General features: G+C 43.8%; 1 protein-coding gene across 2 annotated transcripts; it reads right to left on the bottom strand.

Moving 5' to 3' along the window:
• Positions 1 to 6,690: 6,690 nt before the first annotated feature.
• LOC133465193 (uncharacterized) lies at positions 6,691 to 19,212 on the bottom strand. 2 transcript variants are annotated; one of them, XM_061747708.1, is made up of 3 exons: positions 19,153 to 19,212; positions 9,614 to 9,963; positions 6,691 to 8,161 (listed from the first exon to the last, which is right to left on the bottom strand). In XM_061747708.1, the coding sequence occupies exons 2-3, from the start codon at positions 9,766 to 9,768 to the stop codon at positions 7,729 to 7,731; spliced, it is 588 nt and encodes a 195-aa protein (XP_061603692.1). In that variant the 5' UTR covers positions 9,769 to 9,963; positions 19,153 to 19,212; the 3' UTR covers positions 6,691 to 7,728. The 2 variants fall into 2 exon arrangements, with proteins under 2 accessions (XP_061603692.1, XP_061603691.1); XM_061747707.1 differs by lacking the exon at positions 19,153 to 19,212 and adding an exon at positions 10,641 to 11,219.
• Between the last annotated feature and the right edge of the window lie 3,166 nt (positions 19,213 to 22,378).

The raw sequence follows: 22,378 nt of genomic DNA, 5'->3' as shown, positions 1-22,378 counted from the left end.
GAAAAGGCGATAGATCAGTGGATGCAGAGGGGAGGGAATTGCGAGAGAACTCGACCCAAACCAGCTTCTGAGACCAGGATTGTGGCTCCTGTGAAGCGAGACATCGGAGCCCAGTCTCCAGGTCCTGGTTCAGCCTCTCGGTTTGTCCGTTGGTTTCAGGATGAAAGCCAGATGACAGACTGACGGTAGCACCTATTAGAATGCAAAACTCCTTCCAAAATCGTGAAATTAATTGGGGGCCTCTAACAGATACCACATTCTTGGGAAAACCATGAAACTTGAATACCTGGTTAATCATCAACCCGGCAGTGTCTTTAGCTGAGGGGAGTTTCGGAAGTGTGCCATCTTAGAAAACCTGTCCACAACTGTGAAAATTGTGGTATTACCTTTAGAGGCCGATAATCATGCCACAAAGTCTACGGAAATGTCTGACCAAGAACGTTGTGGTATTGGCAGGGGTCGCAACTCCCCAGAAGGACGTTGACGAGAGGGCTTGTCAGCAGCACATACCTGGCAAGCATTGACGTAATCGATAACATGCCTCTTAACATTAGGCCACCAAAAGCGCTGTTCAACCACAGATTGCGTTTTGGCAATACCTGGTTGACATATGGTCCGGTTAGTGTGAGCCCAGTGGATGACTCATCCCCTAAAGGTCGGAACATAAAGCCTGTTTTCAGGGCAATCTTCAGGGCTAAGAGTGTTCTTTACAGCCTCTTTAACCGCAGTTTCAACGTCCCAAACAAAAGCAGAAATGAAACATGACTTGGGCAAAATAGTCTTAGGGTTGGACAAATAATTCTCTTCGCAGAAAATATGTGATAAAGCATCTGGCTTACCATTTTTAGAACCAGGTCGGTGGGATAGCATATAATTAAATCTAGTGAAGAACAGAGCCCATCTAGCCTGCCTCACATTTAATCTTTTAGCGGATTTAATATACTCCAGGTTCTTGTGATCTGTCCATACTAAAAACGGAGTCTGTGCCCCCTTTAGCCAGTGCCTCCACTCCACCAAAGGCACCTTGACCGCCAGCAGTTCACGGTCACCTATGTCATAATTTCTCTCGGCTGGAGTCAGTTTTTTAGAGAGATAAGCACAAGGATGCAACTTACCATCCTTGAGACATTTCTGAGAGAGCACTGCTCCTATACCGGCATCAGACGCATAACGTGTATCACAAACTGCTGTTTGAGATCTGGCAAAGTGAGGATGGGTGCGGAGGTAAAGCTCGATTTTAATTTCTGTAAAGCTGATTGACAAACTGGGTTCCACACAAAGGGTCTGTGTGGTGAAGTAAGATCATGCAAAGGCGAGGCTATTGAACTGAAATTTCTGATGAATTTTCTGTAGAAGTTTGCGAACCTTAAGAACCTTTGTACATCTTTACGTGACGTGGGAGTAGGCCAATTAATCATGGCATCGACTTTGCAAGGGTCCATTTTGACTTCACCTTGAGCCAGCATGAAACCCAGAAAAGAAACGCACGCCTTGTGGAACTCACATTTCTCAGCCCTGACATATAGTTGATTCTGCAGCGAGCGCTGCAATACAGAGCGGACATGAATAATGTGAGTCTCCTCATCCGGGGAGAATATTAAAATGTCGTCCAAATAGACAAAAACCTACACATTCAACATGTCACGCAGGACATCATTGACAAGGTTTTGTAAAACAGCTGGAGCATTAGTGAGTCCAAAAGGCATTACCAAATACTCATAATGTCCCGTTGGTGTGTTGAATGCAGTTTTCCATTCATCCCCCTCCCTTATCCTGACTAGATGATACGCATTTCTTAAGTCTAGTTTGGTGAAAACCTTGGCTCCCTCCAGGAACTCAAAAGGCGGTGGCGATGAGAGGATGAGGGTACCTGTTTTTACAGTTATCTCTGTGAGACCCTGGTAATCGAGAGAGAGTCGCAGGGTCTTATCCTTTTTGTCCACAAAGAAAAATCCTGCTCCCGCGAATGATCCCGGCTGCCAGTGATTCTTCCACATACTCCTTCATGGCCTTGTGTTCCGGCCCTGAAAGAGAGAACAACCTCCCCCATAGAGGTGTGGTTCCAGGCAGCAAGTCAACTGCACAGTCATAAGGTCTGTAAGGTGGAAGGGATTTAGCTTTGGATTTGGAAAAAAAAAACTTCTTTAATGTCATGGTAACAGTTGGGCACTTGAGACAAGTCAAGATCAGAGTCAATAAATACAGATGTATGAATCTCTTGATCTGGAGAGCATAGTGTCACTTTAGATGAAATTTAGACTCACCGCTCCCGTGCCCTTGTTACCGGCACCGGCAACTTTGACGTGACAGTTGCTCACGGAATGACCCAACTGCCCACAGCAGAAGCACCGCCCTTCCCTCAGCCGGCGTTGACGTTCCTCAGGGGTGAGACAGAACTTGCCCAGTAGCATGGTTTCAGCCGTGGTGACGCTAGCCAGTGGATTGAGACTGGCAACAGGGGATCTGCCTTGGTTTGGCTGGTCACCGAGGCTCGTCCTCCAAGTGCGCGGTAATGCATCCCCCCGCCAATCTCCAACCAGCTCGTGATCCAAAAGCCTTTTGTCGATCTTTACGGCGAGAGCGATGAGAGTGTCCAAGTCGGACGGGGCGTCTAGTGGCACCAAATGATTCTTGACGCTGGGGGATAGTCCTTGAAAAAATGCATCAGGTAGTGCCCTGTTGTTCCATTGACTCTCAGCTGCCAGAATGCGAAACTCAATCACGTAATCTGACACCCTGCGCTTGCCTTGTTGTAAGGTGACAAGGGAGCGAGCTGCCTCACGATCTGGCGTGAAATACTAAAAAACTTGCTCCATCGTCTTTAGGAAAGAAGCCCAAGAGTGACAAACGGCGGAATTGCGGCTCCATTCAGCAGTAGCCCATGCCTCCGCACGACCAGTCAGGTGGGAAATGACAAACGCGATCTTTGCTCGGTGGGGAAGGCAGTTGCCTGGAGCTCAAAGTGGAGTTCGCATTGAGTGATAAATGGCTTAATGTTCCCAGAATCTCCAGAGAACCTCTCCGGTCGAGAGAGTTGTGGGCAGACAGCAGCGGAGGTGGCTGCATGGTAACTGCTTCACCTGGAAACGGTGGTACAGTGGCGGCATCGGGTGCTGTGTCAGCTGGTTCCTTCTTCTGAAGCATATTCATTAGCACTTCAAACTGTGAGGCCACCTGTCTCATCATAGTGTCCTAATGCTCTGACAGTCCCTTTAGATGAAGGTGGAGGGCAGCAAGCTGCTCATCCTGCTTCGAGATGCGTTGACCTTGCGCTTGAAGGGCTTTGCGCACCGTGTCTGAGTCTGCTGGGTCCATGTTATGGCCAGTTTGTTCTGTCATGAACGGAACAGAGAATAGGACCCAAAAATGCATGACTCCAAAACAAATGAACAGTTTCAAAAAGAGAGGTTTACTATACAGGCAGAGGTCAGTACACAGGCAGCCAATCCAAAAAAGGTAACAGTATCCAAAAACGTGAGGCAAAAAGGCGAGGTCGATAATCCGAACAGGGTCTAGTCTTACTGAGTCTGTGACGTGGAAACATGGACTTCTGGAATGCGATGACAAGGTACAACGAACTGGCGACGAGAAAGATTGAGACACGAGGTTAAATGCAAGGGGTAATTAGGGTGAACGAGGCATAGGTGGTAAAGATGCTTTCAGGAGCAGGTGTGTATGAAACAGGGGGAAGACAAAAACCGGAACACACACCCATGACAATATGAGGAGCTGGCTAAATTATAATTAAACTACGAATCAGTTCCTCGGGCAAATATCCTGTAATTGTACAACTGTATCACATCTCCTTGGATTGACCTGAATAGGAACCAAACTCCTAACGTTTCTGTAGTATGATGGATTTTGTATGTTTATCAGGTTTTCTGATATTCAATTCAATGGTAGTGTGGTTACTTTCACTAACCAGAAAGTGTTTATCCTCTCTTCCAACTATTGTTGTTTGCACATTCGAATGTGGTTTCTTTGTGCTGTCTTATTGCGAGGCTGATAAACAAAGTGATCAACGCTAATTGCACATTTGCATTCCTGAGTTTGAAAGCGTTGTTGTGGTATCCTGCAGCGGAGACAACTTGGCGGGCAATGGCAGCAATTGCAATTTGCTCTCTCCACGGGTCGTTTGGAAATTAGAGAAGTAAAGAACGCATTCCGACAATCATTAATCATGTGTCGTGCACAAAATGCACATTGTCAGTTAACAGAAACAACTTGGGCAACAAATGAACACTGTAAGTGGTACTACTTCTATATTTATGTGAAAAAATATCTGATGCATCACATCACTGCAAAAAGAAAGAACAGTTTGCAACAGTCCAACATGATCCAAGTTGACAGAAAAATATATACAGTATGGGTCATTTCATTTAATTTGATCAACAATGGTAAAGACACTTATCAAAAAATAAATACTCCTAATTTAGCATTCTTTTTTTAGTTGGTTTATTATGAAACAGCCACGTTTAAAATCTTATTTTCAAAACGTTATCGATTTACAATTTTAGGCATTCATAGTAATGTCAATCCTAATTGAAAGTGCATAAATTAATAGCCAGGGTATAGTCAGCCTTTCGGTTTATATATACTGTACATTGTAATTTTTTGTATTAATATTATTGTTATTGTTATTATCCATCCATCCATCCATTTTCTGAGCCACTTCTCCTCACTTGCTGGAGCCTATCCCAGCTATCATCGGGCAGGAGGCGGGGTACACCCTGAACCGGTTGCCAGCCAATCGCAGGGCACATAGGAACAAACAACCATTCGCACTCACAGTCATGCCTACGGGCAATTTAGAGTCTCCAATTCATGCATGTTTTTGGGATGTGGGAGGAAACCGGAGTGCCCGGAGAAAACCCACGCAGGCACGGGGAGAACATGCAAACTCCACACAGGCGGGGCCGGGGATTGAACCCCGCTACTCAGAACTGTGAGGCTGACGCTCTAACCAGTCGGCCACCTTGCCGCCTATTGTTATTGTTATTATTATTATTGTTTTTTGTAGTAGTAGTAGTAGGTACTATTTTGCTGGATGCCAGTTGGGATAGACTGCAGCTCACTGTGACACAAAAAATGGATGGATGGATGGCGTTACTACTAACACAATATGAATGATGCTACGTACTGTATATCCATGTATTTGTGTAAACAAATACAACAAGCCTTTCAGAGAACGATTGCATTTTTTTTTTTTTTACCAGAATAACATTTTCTCATTGAATTTGTTCTGTAAATAAATGCCTTTTTGATAATTGTGTGCATATTTACCTCAACGCTGCCAAATTGTGAGATACCGAATAGATTTTCATTGTTCCTGTTACAGTGACAATAACGTTTTATTCTATACTTTTCCATTTTATTTGTATTTTATTCTATTTTAGCCTTGTTGTCCTCTCAGGTCATCTTACAACAGATTAAAAGGCAAAACTTTAGTGCATACACACATCAATTTAACTGGCTTTTAGTATGGAGGTAACCTCATCATGGGCGCACTCTACATTATGTATATTCAACCACAGACGAGCTAAAAGCATGGCATGGCTACGCTTGCCATCTAACAGATATAACAAATAAAGAGCTTTTTTCCCCCCAAAATGAGATAAAAGCAAATATATACACAAACAAAATATATTGATCTTGCCATGCCATTCATTGGGAATAAAAGTCCACCTCAGTGTTAGTCAATTCATTATTTGAACAGGATATTATTAATGTTTTTAAAATGTGCAGGTGAACCCTTTGGAATTAACTCTTTTTTTAGTGATAGTGAGATGTGCACTGTTTTTTAATTGTTATTTAATAAGATGCAAAACAGCTGCAATATACATTATAAAGTCAACCCGAGCTACTCAGAGGGGTTTGAAAACAGGACCCGCAGCGACAATGGACAACTGGTTAGCACATCTGCCTCACAGTTCTGAGGACCTGGGTCCAAATCCGGCCTCGCCTGTGTGGAGTTTGCATGTTCTCCTCGTGCCTGTGTGGGTTTTCTCTGGGTAGTCTGGTTTCCTCCCACATCCCAAAAACATGTGTGGTAGGTTAATTGAGGACGATAAATTGTCCGTGGGTGTGAATGGTTGTTTGTTTATAGGTGCCATACGATTGGCTGGCGACCAGTTCAGGGTGTACCCAGCCTCTCGCCCGAAGATTGTTGGGATAGGCTCCAGCACACCCGTGACCCCAGTGAGGATAAGTGGTACAGAAAATGGATGGATGGATTTCATGGTGACTAAAGATACTGTAAGTCAGTTGGAGCAGCAAATAGCATGGATTGCCATTGCTTGCGGCCCCAAAATCCTGAAAATAAATCTTAAAAGACTGAATAAAAAAATCAATATGTAATTGCTTAGCATATCTTTATCGTCAATGGTTTAATATGTTCAATAAATTAAAAGTGAAGAACGTCAACATGCATTGCCCTTGCATCCTTCGTTTTTCTGTGTGCTGCCCTTTTAAGAGGAGGTTTGAACCTGGTCTATATCCTAAATATAATAACCACAAATGTAGTGTTCTGAGGCGCATGGGCGTCTAAAGTCAGTTGTGTTATGTAGTCAAATCATATTATCTGAGAAGTAGCCAGCACTGGCTACAGGCTGATTGCCAGCTGGCTTGAGAGGGAACGGCATTCAACAGGCACGAATTAAGATTTCACAAAGGTTGACTTGTACTGTCATATGCTTTATAGAAGGCACATTTACTTTCTGTACCCAAACTATTGTTCACACAAACACTGTACAATGATTCACCATGTTTTAAAAAAAAAAACAAAAAAACATGGAACTTCACAAAGCCATGCATACAAGCATTATGCATGCACACACAATTGGTCAATTTCAAAGATATAAATTAATATTTAGGATTCAAAATATATAGCAAATGGCTTTTTCATTTATTCTATTCTGTTTGATTTCGTGGAAAAAGTACATTTCCATGGAAAATAAGCCTCCAATCATTTTATCATGAAATTGGGCCATTGTCTTCTCAGCAGCAATATCTACAGCATATTAATGTTAAATGTCATACTTCTGAATGTCAAGTACTACTCTTGCAGTTGTTTTGGGGAACGTAACACAGAAGTGATGCAGAAGGAGCGTAAACACGTTATAGGGATTAACCAACACCTGCACGAGTATCCACTCTTTTGACTACTCACCGATACCGATTACTAATACCACTACTACTTTGATACATAACATTTTAATTAACACAATGACAGTTGAAAACAAAGACCTTTCTCTTTCTTTATGACGCACTTGATTATTTGCCAATGTGTGAAATCCCTGCAGTGTGGTGCCAACTACTGGTGAGGACGAGTAACTCAATGTCAGATTTTATTAGCCTTTTATTAGCCTTAAGTATCAGTGGGTGGTATCAGCAGCCTTCACAAGTATCCATTACCTTGAAATAAGGCCACTATCGGCCCGATACGATACCTGGTATCAGTACACGCCCATGCCTACAATGAACAGACCGTAATATAGTAATATGAAGCACAACAAGTTTAAAATACCATCTCAAAGCCAAACGTGGTACTGTGTGTGGTATATTTGGCACCAGTGATTAAAAATTCCAAAGTGTGATTAATCCGATTTAAAAATATTAATCGATTGACAGCCCTAATAATTACTTGACAGCAACTAATATGCTGTCAAGCAACTAGTAATATGAAGGGGAAGAAGGAAATCAGACTTCATGATAAATAGTACGCTCAGGTCAAAGAGAGGAGTGTTCGAAAAGAATGACCTTCGAATGGCTAGAAAGGCTCGAGAGCCTGGAGGGCCTGTAAGCTCCAATACGAGAGTACACATCGACGTCTGAGCAGGCACCCCATGACTGGTGGGGGCTTGGTGCGGCGGTGTCGATCACGGGCACGGGAGGAGTCAGGAGAGGCGGCGTCATCTGGAGTGAAGGTACTGCAGGATGGACAGGAGCCGGGGGGAGTGGCACTGGAAGGGGTACCGGAAGGGGTGGCAGTGGGGTGGTGACAGCAGGTCTTGCAATGGCGACAGTTTGGACAGGTGGAATGGTGTGTGGAACTTTGCCATTCGGAAGCTTCTCATATGATGATGGCTGTTTGAACGTGTAGGTGGCCGTGTGGTAGAAGCTGTAATACTCCAGAGCATGTCTTGCACTCGCCATCCTCAACCTGCGGAACACCACAAAAGTCAACGTATAACTATCTTATTGTTAATAGCTCACTCACTCACCATTCACGAGTACACCTGCACAATCTTAGACAACAGTTGTATCTAAAATTCAGTTGTACCTTTACAAAGATAGATCTCTGCAAACATTGGACAATACTTGTATGCCTCGGCACCCTATTTGACTCTTACCTACTTTTAGTAATATCCAGGTGCCTCAGGTCAGCTGCACTTGGAGGTACCGAAATCTATAGGTAGAGCCTTTTTGTTGTTGGTCCCAAACTATGGAATGACCTTCCGGTGCAAGTTAGATAAGCCCCTTCACTCTCTATTTTTAAAACCTGGCTTCTAATAATAATAATAATAATGCATCCCACTTACATAGCACTTTTCAAAGCAATTAATGCACTCCATAGTCACACCCTAGTGGTGGTAAGCTACCTGTGTAGCCACAGCTGCCCTGGGACAGGCTGATGGAAGTGTGGCTGCCATTCTGCGCCTACGGCCCCTCTGACCACCCCCAAGCATCCAACCACATTCATTCAAAATCAATGTGAGTTAAGTGCCTTGCCCAGGGACAAAATGAGGGCATGCGCTTGGGCAGAGATATGAACCTGCTCCAGGGCATGCACTTCCCTTCTGTGCCACGCCGCCCCTTAAAACCTTAAGCCTTAAAACCCATGGTTGTTCCTTGGCTATAAACACAACACGATACATGAGTCTACTCTTGTTTCAGTGTCTTTTTTTGTTTCATTGTTTACAACTGTGTTCCTGTTTAATTGGTTTAAGATGTTATTTTCAGTTGTCTTATGTTCTGTTTGATTTTGATCCATGTACTGCAAAGCACCTTTTTTAGCTGTGGTTCATTTTGAAATGCTCTATAAATGATCTTGCGTTGAGTCATTTTCAATGTAAAAGAACAGCAATGCCAACATATGGTGAAAAAATCAACTCATGAGCTGAGGTAATTACTGTATGTGCAGTTTTGAAAGACAAGATGTGTTTGACACACTGCACCCAGTTTGTGACGCATGAATTACTGCCACCTGCACGATCATAATGGCACACGAATGACTGCAATGTTCGCCTTCTGATTTGAGCGTTATAAACACGTTTCGACTTGATCAGGAGTCGTGAGTTCAGTTCTCACTTATTGACAGTCTGAACGAGCATGGTTATCTGAAGCTCTATGTGCCCCGTGTTTGGAGACCAATCTAGGTTGCGGTCCACTTTTTACTAGGAGTCAGCGAGGATGGGATCCGGCTCCCAATCACCATAAACAAGATAAGCAGTATAGAAAATGGAAAGATGTATGGATAATACAGTTGTTGTATGTCATTGCATTGGACTGCACAGATACAATATAGTGTACCTAAAGCTTTTGTCTTTACATTACCGCTTTCAGTCAAGACAAAAGCAGAAACTCACATTTGACAGTAATATTTCACACACACCTGTGTCGTGTTTGTAATAGTCTGTACAGAAGCAACAGGATGCCAGCTCCGGCTAGAGTCACCAGAAGCATCACCAGTCTGGCATCCAAACCCCAGCAGGATTTCCCAGCTGCTTCAGATGAGCTACAGGTCCTGGGGGGCTGTGCCGTCTCCATCTCTTCTTTGGGTCTGACAACGGCTTGGGCTTGGACCTGGGCTGGCGGCGAGCACAGCTGTCTCAGGATGTGGCAAGATCTTGGCAGAAGTGCTGTTGGAACCCTCAGCTCTAACTTGCATCACTACCAGGTTTGATCAACAGAGGTGTTACTTGGTATAATCCATGATGGCTGCAATGGCTATCTTCAAATGGCCTGCAAAATGGAAATGTTCAAATGACTGCTAATGTCGATAATATAAAATAAGAGGGGGGAGCAGAGGCAACACCAACAATGATTGAACATTGCAAATCTAAAAAAAAGTCAACCTCTGATGGAAAAGCTGTGAAATACATCTGCCCCCCAACCCATCCACAGTAAGAACCAATAACTGCAACCCCCGCACCACCTTCACACGTAATAAGTGCAATCTAATGAAAGACTGTGTAATGCTGTCTCATCATAATCTGTGCAGTAATCGAACACATAATATGGTATATTCCGTGCTTAAGTGTCTTTTGATAATTGTGTCTTTATATGTCTACGACTGTTTTAACTCTGCTGAAAATTGGGAGATGCCGGACTGACCTGTGACATTAACCTTAAAGCTTTATTCTATTCTACTCTAAAAGATGCAGAACAATGTGTTTCAAAAACAGCACTATTTAAAATCTCTTGTAGATTCTACAGATAAAGATTTCCGACATTTTGTTTGTCAGCTCTGAACTAAAATGTAAAGTTGGACCATGAATATTTTACCCCCTCAATATTTTTGTACATGCCTTTGAACTAGTGACGCAAGTGCAACGTTTGAAATGATGATGATAAACACAAGTTATCCAAAAGCAATGCGCCTCACTCACGTTAGATTAATTTACAAAGAGACAACTTACCTCCAACACAGCAAGAGTGCACTGGCTATGCGTTTGTGCAGCTTTCAAGTAATGCATGCAAAATTCCAGGCATGTACAATTGGGGGGAAGCTGAAAAAAACAACAGGATACAGTGCACTTCCTATCGCCATGGTTACAGGAAACTAGTCAAGGAATTCTTTTTTTCCCCGAGACTTTAGAGACGAGCGTGCGTCGAAATCATGTAGAGCCGTTACATGTACTGTATCTTCCTGAGTCTATAAACATCATTAAATATCATGAAGAATAAAGCAGCAAAACCTGCATAGAGCGTCAATAATGTTGTAAGATAAATGCACCAAATCAAGGTAATTTAAATCAGGGGATAACATGCCAGATGCAGAGATAGAGCAGACAGTCCGACCTTTGTGATGCTGTTTTATCTGGACCGAAGACCAAACTAAACATACGTTCTTTCAAAGGGGAAGTAAACCTCCGCTTCTGTGCCAGCAAAGCCCACAGCAACCGTGCCAATGCTGGTGTAGGTCAACAGATGCAGACAAGATGGCAGGTTTGCTACTATCTGATTTCGCCAGTATTCAGGGAACAAATAAATGACACACTGGCAGAAAAAAAGGCAAGTCCAGCTGTCATTTATCGGTCTAATAAGTTTTCATTTGGGGGCCAAGCCAAAAGGGAGCAACTCTTAGCTCGCGCTCAATATCCCTGCCTGGTACCCTCACAATCCTTTGATATTGAAGGAAGTAATATTAAAAGATCTGTTATCACAAGTCCGATTGTGGTTGAGGGGAGAGGTGACCTGCCCAGACAACCTGACATAAAATGGAACAATGAGCAATGCTCGATCCTAAACCCAAAGGCAATAAAAGAAAGGAGTGTAATTTTGATTCTTGCAATAAGTTTAGAAAAAAAGTTTTGAAGGTACTTTGTTTTCATTTTCTTCAGTAATGATGTTGTGTCATCTGCCTCACAGTTCTGAGGACCTGGGTTCAAATCTGGCCTCGCCTGTGTGGAGTTTGCATGTTCTACCCGTGCTTGCGTGGGTTTTCTCCGGGTATTCCGGTTTCCTCCCACATCCCCAAAACCTGGATGGTAGGTTAACTGAGGGCTCTAAACTGCCCATAGGTGTGAATGTGAGTGCAAATGTTTGTTTGTTTGTTTATATATGCCCTGCGATTGGCTGGCGACCAGTTCAGGGTTTACCCCCCCTCTCGCCTAAACATGGCTGGGATAGGCTCCAGCACGCCCGCGACCCTAGTGAAAATTAATGAATAAATGAATGATGTTGTGTCACAAGGTGAAGTATTTGATGTGTAATTATGTTTTCAATCAAGCATCATCGCTTTTTTTCTTTTTCACTAAAATTGGGTCTCACAGCCAGCAAGTTGACAAATTTCACCAACTTATTGCACTACAGGAAAGTTGTCCTCATTAGGGTCGCAGATGAGCTGGAGCCTCCCCAGCTGACTGGGCGAGAGGCGGGGTACACCCTGGACTGGTTGCCAGCCAAACGGAGGCGAAAATGGGACAACACAAAGTTAGTCACATGTCCTTTTTGTAACCTATCATCAACGTTAATGGAACATGTATTATTTTTATGTTTTTTTTTTTATTTTTTTTAACTGAATAGCGATGTACTTATTCATACATTTATAGTGACAGTGAGTTCACGAATAATCAAAGAGGGAGTTATTTTATTTTATTAGACTTATATAACACATTTTCAGAGTTGTTTGTTACAAATTTAAAAGCGATACTTAAAATGCTGCTTGTGCAGTAAATATGTTTTAAGATGCGAGCATTTGACGCTGTAAGAAAGAACTTGAAATGTAATGAATCATACACACCACAAAAACAACTGGATGTTGACCAGAATGCAGAGTTTCCACAGGAGGCGTGGCTGAGAATGAGGCGAATTTGACAACATCCTCGAAAGTAATTAGCAGGTCGGAATCAGAATCATTTTTATTTGACAAGTATGTCAAAAACACCCATGGAATTTGTCTCCAATCAGATTCATCAGGACTGGACAACATTTGGTTATTTAAAGCTGCACTGGTGATGTGTCGCTCTCTTAAAAGAGCAGAAAGTCCCATCAAGAGGCTGTACTGAAGGCTTTTCTTGATTAAAGCGATATTTCCACTCTTTTTGGCTTTAGCAAGAGACTCTGGCTATAAAAAGAAATGATGCTTTGATTTATTTCCGAGTACTCCATGGTGCCATTACGAACATTCATTAGCTGCTGTTGTACGGTTTCTTGATGCTTTGCACTCATGATTGAACCAGTTTCATGTCCGTCACAATATTCAATCGGTGCAATGGCACATTCAGTGGCAATGATGAAGGTCAATCATACTCACAATGGCTCATAAGGATGCACTACAGATTCCCTAAGATGGTGATGAAAATAAGGATGGTGATGACTTACCAATGATTGCAAAAGTAATGCTAATAAAGAAAAGAGATGAGCAATAGAGTAAGAATGAGAGGGATGAGGATGGCAAATTGCTAACTTGTGTTGTAATGGCCACAAGGTGCAGTGGGAACGATGCGTATATATTCTACAGCATGGTGCTATTCAGGGCTTAACAGGAAATGCTGAACAAGGGTGAAATGATGATGAAATAGTGCAATAATGATGCTTCTTATGAGGATGCAGATGATAATCGATGCAAATGAAATTTAGGAATCCACGTGATGATAAAGCTTCATGAAAGCTGATGGCGATGACCTCCAGGGGAGTGATGTCTGGTACAAAAGACACCGTAGAGAGTTCCCCAGTGATCCTAGATATGTAAATCTATTCATGAGCTTTTAATATGAAGAGCAAATGTGGAGTGCTGAGCTGCCCCTCTGGCAGGCTGGCTGAGACAGCTGACGTCAGTTGACGTCTGAAGTCGGAACTCCATTCATGTGATTTCATCAACATGCACTGTTAAAAGGAGAATACCAGGCAAGTTAGTTATTTACTCATGCTTTTAGGCCCCCAGTAAGTTTTGCTGAGTACAAGATATATTCTGAAGAGTGCAATTACTGTCAAGTTCGAAAGCATGATGAATAATTCAGAAATGATCGCACGGTGGACGACTGGTTAGAGCGTCTGCATCACAGTTCTGAGGACCGGGATTCAATCCCTGGCCCCGCCTGTGTGGAGTTAACATGTTCGCCCCGTGCTTGCGCGGGTTTTCTCCAGGCACTCCAATTTCCTCCCACACCCCAAAAACATGCATGGTAGGTTAATTGACAACTCGAAATTGCCCGTAGGTATGAATGTGCGTGCGAATGGTTGTTTGTTTGTATGTGCCCTGCGATTGGCTGGCAACCGGTTCTTGGTGAACCCCGCCTCCTGCCCCATGATAGCTGGGATAGGCTCCAGCACCCCAGTGAGGAGAAGCGGCTCAGAAAATGGATGGACGGATGGATATTGTTAACATATTTTTGAGTATACCTTACACATTATTATACGATTTACTTACAGTATATAAAGTGAAAAGAACATTCACACTCACACATCGCTGAGAGGGAACTGAATTCCAAATGGCTGGAAAGAAGTTAGGCAAGCATACAAGTACAAGCAATTGATTATCATTATCTTATTTATTTTTTACATATATTTTTATGGAGGAACCTCTTTCTGAATATTCAGAACTTTTATTTTGAACTGCTATCAAGGAACACCAATTGGACAAAGTACGCTGTCGCTGAAGATGCAGATTCAGACAACTGGTTATTTCTTGGACAAACTTTCTGATACCATATAGGTTACGGAGAATTAATCTTGAAATTGGATTTCAGACCAAGTCTTTTGAAAATGGGACACGCCTCCTCATAATTAAAGGTAGAAGGTGTATTCACCTACGTTTGTAATTTCCTCGACAAAGGAAAATGCTTCCCTCAGCTTTCCATTTTGTATCGTTGTCTTGCACTTCACAATTTCCCCATTTGGAAAATTTCTCACCATATTAAACTAAAACCATCACATCAAAGGACTAATTGCAGATCAGTAATTGTTTCATTGATGCGTGAAGTGCACAAAGCCTTGCAGTCGATCTGGTGCAACTGACATCAAGTGTGTGTGCTGGTTCTTGACGCGCACTTCCACATATATGTCTCCGGCCTCAGGCCTCGTGCTGTCATATCGACTTTCCACAGCAGACAGCACAAGGTCATCAGATGATGACCAGTAACCGGGGCTGCCCGGCAGTCACTAGGCTGTCCATATTCATCCTCAGTCAGGCGGCACAGCACACTCACCTACCATTTTGGGATCCTGACCGCTTTGCAGTCAACCTGATGGATATCTGTTTCCATGCGCGCCAATATGTGCGTTCTAGAAAGGTGCTCATGTCTCAATCGCTTGAACCTTACATTCACAAGCACCATCCTGCTCTAAGCCTTGCCATAAGAATTATGTTAAATTCCTGCTACAGAACTAAGAAAAAGAATGGAAAATGAAACAGGCAAGCCCAGGTAAAATAGAGAACAGGCATTAATGGAAATGAAGAACATGGGCAACATACACTCAAAATTGTTTGTTTGTTTGAGACATCTATCGAAAGTTCCAAGCTGTGACCCTCTACCCCTCCCTGTCGACAGATAGCAGAAAGAGCTGAGCTTGAATGCTTAATAGATGAGTTGAGGACAGAACGTCAGCTGACTCTTGATGGCAATCGGCGAGTTGCCAGAGCGGAAATTGGTGCTGCTGTTTAATGCGCCTCTGTTTGAAAGAAAAAACAACAACACTCAGGCACTGACAAGCACCATCAGTGCACAAATATACTCTCTCCCCTTTACATTCTCACACAAGCCAACTGCTTGTTGGCAGTAATTTCATTCGCATGTACAGAATACGTTAAAGGCTGACAGTATTTCTTATTATGTCCACTGCAATGGACAACAATGTTTTGACAGTTCTGAACAGAATCACTGCCTTCAATGTGTACAAATAACACGCACCTTGCCCAAGGCCTATGTCACAAAAAGTCCTCCCATGTGACTTTATTTGTACTTTTTTTCATTTTTTCTACAAGCATCCACAACAGAGAATGACAACGCAAACATCTGAATCACAATCGAGCATATGCCGATCCATCATCAACTTCCCCTTTCTAAAAACCATTTGGTGTGGTGTACCACTGTATCGAACATAACGCATGCTTATCCATACCGATTATTAACTGCATGCATTTTGGGTATTTCAGAGGTTGTCAGTCTGTCTTTGAAATGGCTGACTAGTGATTTTGGTAATACAGCAGGCTGAGTACTAATTGTCACACACGCACGCACGCACAACACATGCATGCAAGAGAAGAGTTATCAGTGATAACAGCAGTGTTTGTTTGCCCACCAGTCAGGCTTTCCACTGTGTTTGGAGAAACCAATCCATTAAATCGATTATTTTATTTAAATCAGATTAATCACACTTTTGAAGTTTGATTAATCGCGATTAAGCACAGGTGCTAAATATATCACATAGACCACATTTTGATTTGAGATGGTATTTTAAACTCGTTGTGATTCCATGAAAAGAGAGTTCTGCGCTACACTATATGCAAATTACTGTTGTTTTATCTAAAGTCCCATCGGGCTGACTTTTGAGGCAAAATTTGCCACCAAGCACACCAGTGAGCATCTCCTTACTTATCTTTGCACTGGCGTAAATACTGACCTGATCACTGGCCTTATAGCAACCTGCATCGCCTTTAAGATTTCCCATCCACTATTAAAGTAAAGGAGCGTGTGCAGTCAATTTTTTAAGTTTTTTTTATTGATTTATTTTTGTCCTGTTCGGCTGTTAGGTCAAGCAGAATGGAAAATCTGTATCCCTTTTATGCCGGAACAGTTTTACTGTGTCGCAGGGGAGTTTTTAAGCTTCCGCTGTGGTTTCTTAATATTATAATTGAGGTTTATTGAGAATCAGACTTGATCACTCGAACAGAACAAAGTTCAAAGACAAAGCACTAATTGTAAGCAGGATGAGTGGCAGCTGAGGACCCCACCCAATCAATCGAGGGGCGGGATCAGGCCCAGGGGTCCACCCGATAGCAGCCCGTGGACGGGACACGTCCCACACCGAGGGACCCATGGCGGTCCGCCGGCCGCACCGAGGTGGCACGACAACTGGCCACCCAGTGAGGGCCGCAGGGACCCAATGCCACCCACCCAGACAACCCCCCCGCCACGCCCCGCCACCCCACCCACCCTTACACCCCCAGGAGAGCCAGAGGCCCCCCCACAACCCGCAGGGCCCGTGATGCAGCCAGTCTCCGCCAAGCCCGAGGGCGGGAGAGTATACCTTGTTTGTTGGAAAGGAGGGTGGATAGGGGCACCCGACAAGGGAACGATAAAGGGGTGGGGGATTTGGGTGAACCCAAGGAGCAGCCACGAGCCATGAGAGATCAGGCCCAACACCAAGCAGCCAGGGGGGCTCGGCCTCAGGAGCACCGCCATGCAATTAAGTGAATACAATGATTTGCAAATCATGTTCAGCCTATATTTAATTGAATACACTGCAAAGACAAGATATTTAATGTTCAAACTGATCAACGTTATTGTTTTCAGCAAATAATCATTAACTTGGAATTTTATGGCTGGGACAATTTTAAAAGCTGGGACAGGTGGAAAAAAAGTTGAGGAATGCTCATCACACACCTGTTTGGAATATCCCACAGGTGAACAGGCTAATTGGGAACAGGTGGGTGCCATGATTGGGTATAAAAGGAGTTTCCCTGAATTGCTCAGTCATTCACAAGCAAAGATGGGGCGAGGTTCAACTCTTTGTGAACAAGTGCGTGAGAAAATAGTCGAACAGTTTAAGGACAATGTTCCTCAACGTACAATTGCAAGGGATTTAGGGATTTCATAATCCACGGTCCATAATATCATCAAAAGGGTCAGAGAATTTGGAGAAATCACCGCATGTAAGTGGCAAGGCCGAAAACCAACATTGAATGCCCGTGACGGCATCAAAAACCGACATCAATGTGTAAAGGATATCACCACATGGCTCAGGAACACTTTACAACTTAGCTCCTAGGATCAATGGGACACACAAACCTCTCCACCACGATAAGGTGACGGCGTCCAGGAGGGGATTATTCTATTATTCTTATTCTGTATTTTATAAAGGTACCTGCTAACATTCATTGAATGTTGTTAAAAGAAAAGGTGATGTAACACAGTGGTAAACATGACCCTGTCCCAGCTTTTTTGGAACGTGTTGAAGCCATAAAATACTAAATTAATGATTATTTGCTAAAAACAATGAAGTTTATCAGTTTGAACAATAAATATCTTGTCTTTGTAGTGTATTCAATTAAATATAGATTGAACATGATTTTCAAATCGTTGTATTCTGTTTTTATTTATGTTTAACACAACATCCAAACTTCATTGGAATTGGGGTTGTACAACTAAAGGGAGAGGAAGCCTTACTGTTTTGCCACTATTAGCATGTGCGTAAGACTATTTGGAATTTTACCGTTTGGAAAGTTGTACATAAAGACGAAAACTCTATGGCTCTATTTTTTTAGACAATGCATCTGGGATGTAGCACCGGGGGCCCAAATGATGGTGGATCCTGATTTTCGTGCAAGCCCAAGGCTCACTACGCATGTTTGCCAATTTGGCAGACCCGTCTGCGTGAAGCTGGGCGTTCCAGCGCAACAAGGGTGTGTCCTTGGAGATGAACCAGGACGAGTGAGATTCTGGTGGCAGAAAGTCAGTCTAAAGCCACGCTTGCTCAGACCAAGTGTAAATCTTGGCACAAGGTAAACAGCTGGTATAACATGGGTTTGTTGAATGTGATCAGTGCATAGGGACTCACTGAGGTGAGCAAACATATTTCATTTCCTTTCAGTTATCTCCATCTTATTCTGTATTTAATGAAGGTACCCGCTCACATTGTCTTGCCACAACGGCGCTAGCTGATCGCTGCGACACAATATCCTCTTTACACAGAGAATCCATGTCTCCGTTGAGACTGACATTGCGCCACATTTAAAGGTAATGAGAAGAGTTGCTTTGATTGGCTGTGAATGAAGTCAGCTATAAACACAGCCACAATGGCGCAGCACCACCCATTTTTGGATCCGCTGGCCTGCACTGGTTAACGAAACTACCAACATCGGCCTAACACGCCCCTAGCACACAGTTGTGTCGCCCGCCATGCTGGATTTATGCCGCGGCCCTAAATATGAATAAATACCCTGTCCTGGTAGAACCCAGAGCCCCACTGATGCTGATTAATCCTAAACATGTTGGTAGGACCTTTTTCACTGATTACATGCAAGTCGCTACTGCGCAAAGCAATACTGACAGGCCTAACAGACAGCTGCTGTTGTAACTTAGAACTGTGTTTTTATAAGCACGAAGAAAAAAAATTTCCTTGTTCTGTGTTGCAAGGGCGCTAATGTAAGATTCAAAGCTTTAGTTCTTATTCCCGTGGCTAACATTTAACATTGACAATGGCATGTGGACAAGGGAACAATGGACATGAAATACAATTACATAGGTGAAAGCAATGAACATTTACCTCTGGTGTGTCATGGACATCCTCTGGAAATTCAAGATATTTTATTGCTGTTGTTATGTCCTTAAGCTCCTCTTTCCAAAGCCTCAGGGAAAACGAATTCCTGCTTTGAGGCCCTTGGAGCTCAATTCTATGTGACATCATCTTGAAAGAGGTTCGCTAATAAAGCTGTGTGACATAAGAGGATATCTTTTACACCTGCTCTGAAACAAATAAAGAAATGTTGGTTGGTACTAGGCGGCACGGTGGCCGACTGGTTAGAGCGTCAGCCTCACAGTTCTGAGGTGCGGGGTTCAATCCCCGTCCCCGCCTGTGTGGAGTTTGCATGTTCTCCCCGTGCCTGCGTGGGTTTTCTCCGGGCACTCCGGTTTCCTCCCACATCCCAAAAACATGGATTAATTGGAGACTCTAAATTGCCCGTAGGCATGACTGGGAGTGCGAATGGTTGTTTGTTTCAATGTGCCCTGCAATTGGCTGGCAACCAGTTCAGGTTGTACCCCGCCTCCTGCCCGATGACAGCTGGGATAGGCTCCAGCACGCCCGCGACCCTAGTGAGGAGAAGCGGCTCAGATAATGGATGGATGGATGGATGGTTGGTACTAGACCCTTGACTTTCATCAGGGCTGAACCATTCTGATTTGGATCAAGTAGTACAGTGTGATGGAGGAAAGGGGGTACAAAATTCCCAAAGAATTTTTTTTAACAATAGCACTGGTAGTCCAGCTATCTATGTCATGGGTGTGTGTTCCGGTTGTTGTTTGCCCCCTGTCTCGTACACACCTGCTCCTGAGAGCATCTTTACCACCTGTGCCTTGTTCACCCTAATTACCCCTTGCATTTAATCTCGTGTCTCGTTCTTTCTAGTCGCCAGTTCGTTGTACCTTGTTGTCGCGTTCCAGCATTACTTGTTTCCACGTCACAGACTCACAGTAAGACTAGACCCTGTTTCGGTAATCGACCTCGCCTTTTTGCCTCACGTTTTTGGATACTGTTGCCTTTTTTGGATTGCCTGCCTGTGTACCGACCTCTGCCCGTACATTAAATCTCTCTTTTTGAAACTGTCCATTTGTTTTAGAGTGGTGCATTTTTGGGGCCTATCCTCTGTTCTGTTCATGACAGAACGAACAGGCCATAACATGGACCCAGCAGACTCAGACCAGGTGCACAAAGCCCTTCATGCGCAGGGTCAACGCCTCTCGAAGCAGGATGAGCAGCTTCCTGCCCTCCACCTTCATTGAGAGGGACTGTCAGAGCATCAGGACAAAATGATAAGACAGGTGGCCTCACAGTTTGAAGTTCTTATGAAAATAATTCAGAAGGCGCAACCAGTTGGCACAACACCCGATACCGCCAACTGGGCAGGCTCCGTCTCTCCCCTGCGGAACGTCAACGCCGGCTGAGGGAAGGGCGGTGCTTCTACTGCGGGCAGTTGGGTCATTCCGTGAGCAACTATCACGTCAAGGTTGCCGGTGCTGGTAACAAGGGCACAGGAGCGGTGAGTCTAATTTCATTAAGGAAGACCCTACCCGGGTTCTTCCTAAAGTGACACTATGCTCTCCTGATCAAGAAATTCATACACCTGTATTAATTGACTCTGGTTCTGACGCAAACTTACTCAACCCCCTCCTCGTCAGACGGATGCACCTTAGAACCTTTCAAATAAAATGTCACCGCAACACCTATGCTGCAGACGGCAGTTTTATGGGCAAGATCAATCACCGCACCCAAACACTCACATTGACATTTCCTGATTCTCACACGGAACGCATTAGTTTTCATGTTTTTGTCACCATGAATCATGACCTTATTTTAGGGAACCCATGGTTGAAATTACATAACCCCCACATTGACTGGTCCTCTGGGCAGGTTATGTCATGGGGGAGCAATTGCGCCCAGAACTGTTTCAAGCCTCCATGTGATGTTCAGGGCTATGTTTCAAATGACAATCCACCGACCCCATCTGGGGATCCTGACTTATCTCAAGTGCCCACCTGTTACCAGGACATTAAAGACGTTTTTTCCAAGTCCAAGGCCAAATCCCTTCCGACCCACAGACCTTATGACTGTGCAGTTGACTTGTTACCTGGAACCACACCCCCACGAGGGAGGTTATTCTCTCTTTCAGGGCCGGAACACAAGGCTATGAAGGAGTATATGGATGAATCACTGGCAGCCGGGATTATTCGCCCATCTTCATCCCCTGCGGGAGCCGGATTTTTCTTTGTGGACAAGAAGGACAAGACTCTGCGACCCTGTATCGATTACCGGGGTCTCAACGACATAACTGTGAAAAACAAGTATCCTCTTCCTCTCATCTCCACCGCCTTTGAGTTCCTGGAGGGAGCGAAGGTTTTCACCAAACTATACTTAAGAAATGCATAACATCTAGTCAGGATAAGGGAGGGGGAAGAATGGAAAACAGCATTCAACACACAAACGGTACATTACAATTATTTGGTGATGCCTTTTGGACTAACTAACGCTCCAACTGTGTTCCAGAACTTTGTCAATGATGTCCTGCATGACATGTTGAATGTGTACGTTTTTGTATATTTGGTATAAGGGGGGGTACTGTCATGGGTGTGTGTTCCGGTTGTTTTCCCCCTGTCTCGTACACACCTGCTCCTGAGAGCATCTTCACCACCTGTGCCTCGTTCACCCTAATTACGCCTTGCATTTAACCTCGTGTCTCATTCTTTTTTGTCGCCAGTTCGTTGTACCTTGTCATTGTGTTCCAGCATTCCTTGTTTCCACGTCACAGACTCACAGTAAGACTAGACCCTGTTATCGACCTCTCCTTTTTGCCTCACGTTTTTGGTTACTGTTGCCTTTTTTTGGATTGCCTGCCTGTGTACCGACCTCTGTCCGTATATTAAACCTCTCTTTTTAAGATGTCCATTTGTTTTGGAGTCTTGCATTTTTGAGTGCTAGGCTCTGTTCCGTTCATGACAAAACCCATGAACCCATGAATGCCCATGACCTTCAATCCTCAGGCGCCACTGCATTAAAAAAAACAACATCATTGTGTAAAGGATATTGCCATGTGGAGTCAAGAAACCATTTTCAGTTCATAAAGTTCATCACTACATCCCATAAATGGAAATTAAAACTCTACCATGCAAAGCACAAGCCATATTTCAACAACACCCAGAAACGTCACTGGCTTCTCTGGGCCGAGCTCATCTGAATTGTACTGACGCAAAGTGGAAAAGTGTGCTGTGGTCTGATG

Source organism: Phyllopteryx taeniolatus, chromosome 15, assembly GCF_024500385.1.
Source record: "Phyllopteryx taeniolatus isolate TA_2022b chromosome 15, UOR_Ptae_1.2, whole genome shotgun sequence".
NCBI classification, from domain to species: domain Eukaryota; kingdom Metazoa; phylum Chordata; class Actinopteri; order Syngnathiformes; family Syngnathidae; genus Phyllopteryx; species Phyllopteryx taeniolatus.
This window is presented reverse-complemented; position numbering and strand designations above follow the sequence as displayed.

Bases quoted from the DNA above. Each gene is read 5' to 3' on its own strand.
- LOC133465193 (XM_061747708.1), bottom strand. From the start codon at position 9,768: ATGGAGACGGCACAGCCCCCCAGGACCTGTAGCTCATCTGAAGCAGCT. The intron at 8,162-9,613 runs GTGTGTGTGAAA...GGTGTTCCGCAG, and splicing joins CTATTACAAACACGACACAG to GTTGAGGATGGCGAGTGCAA.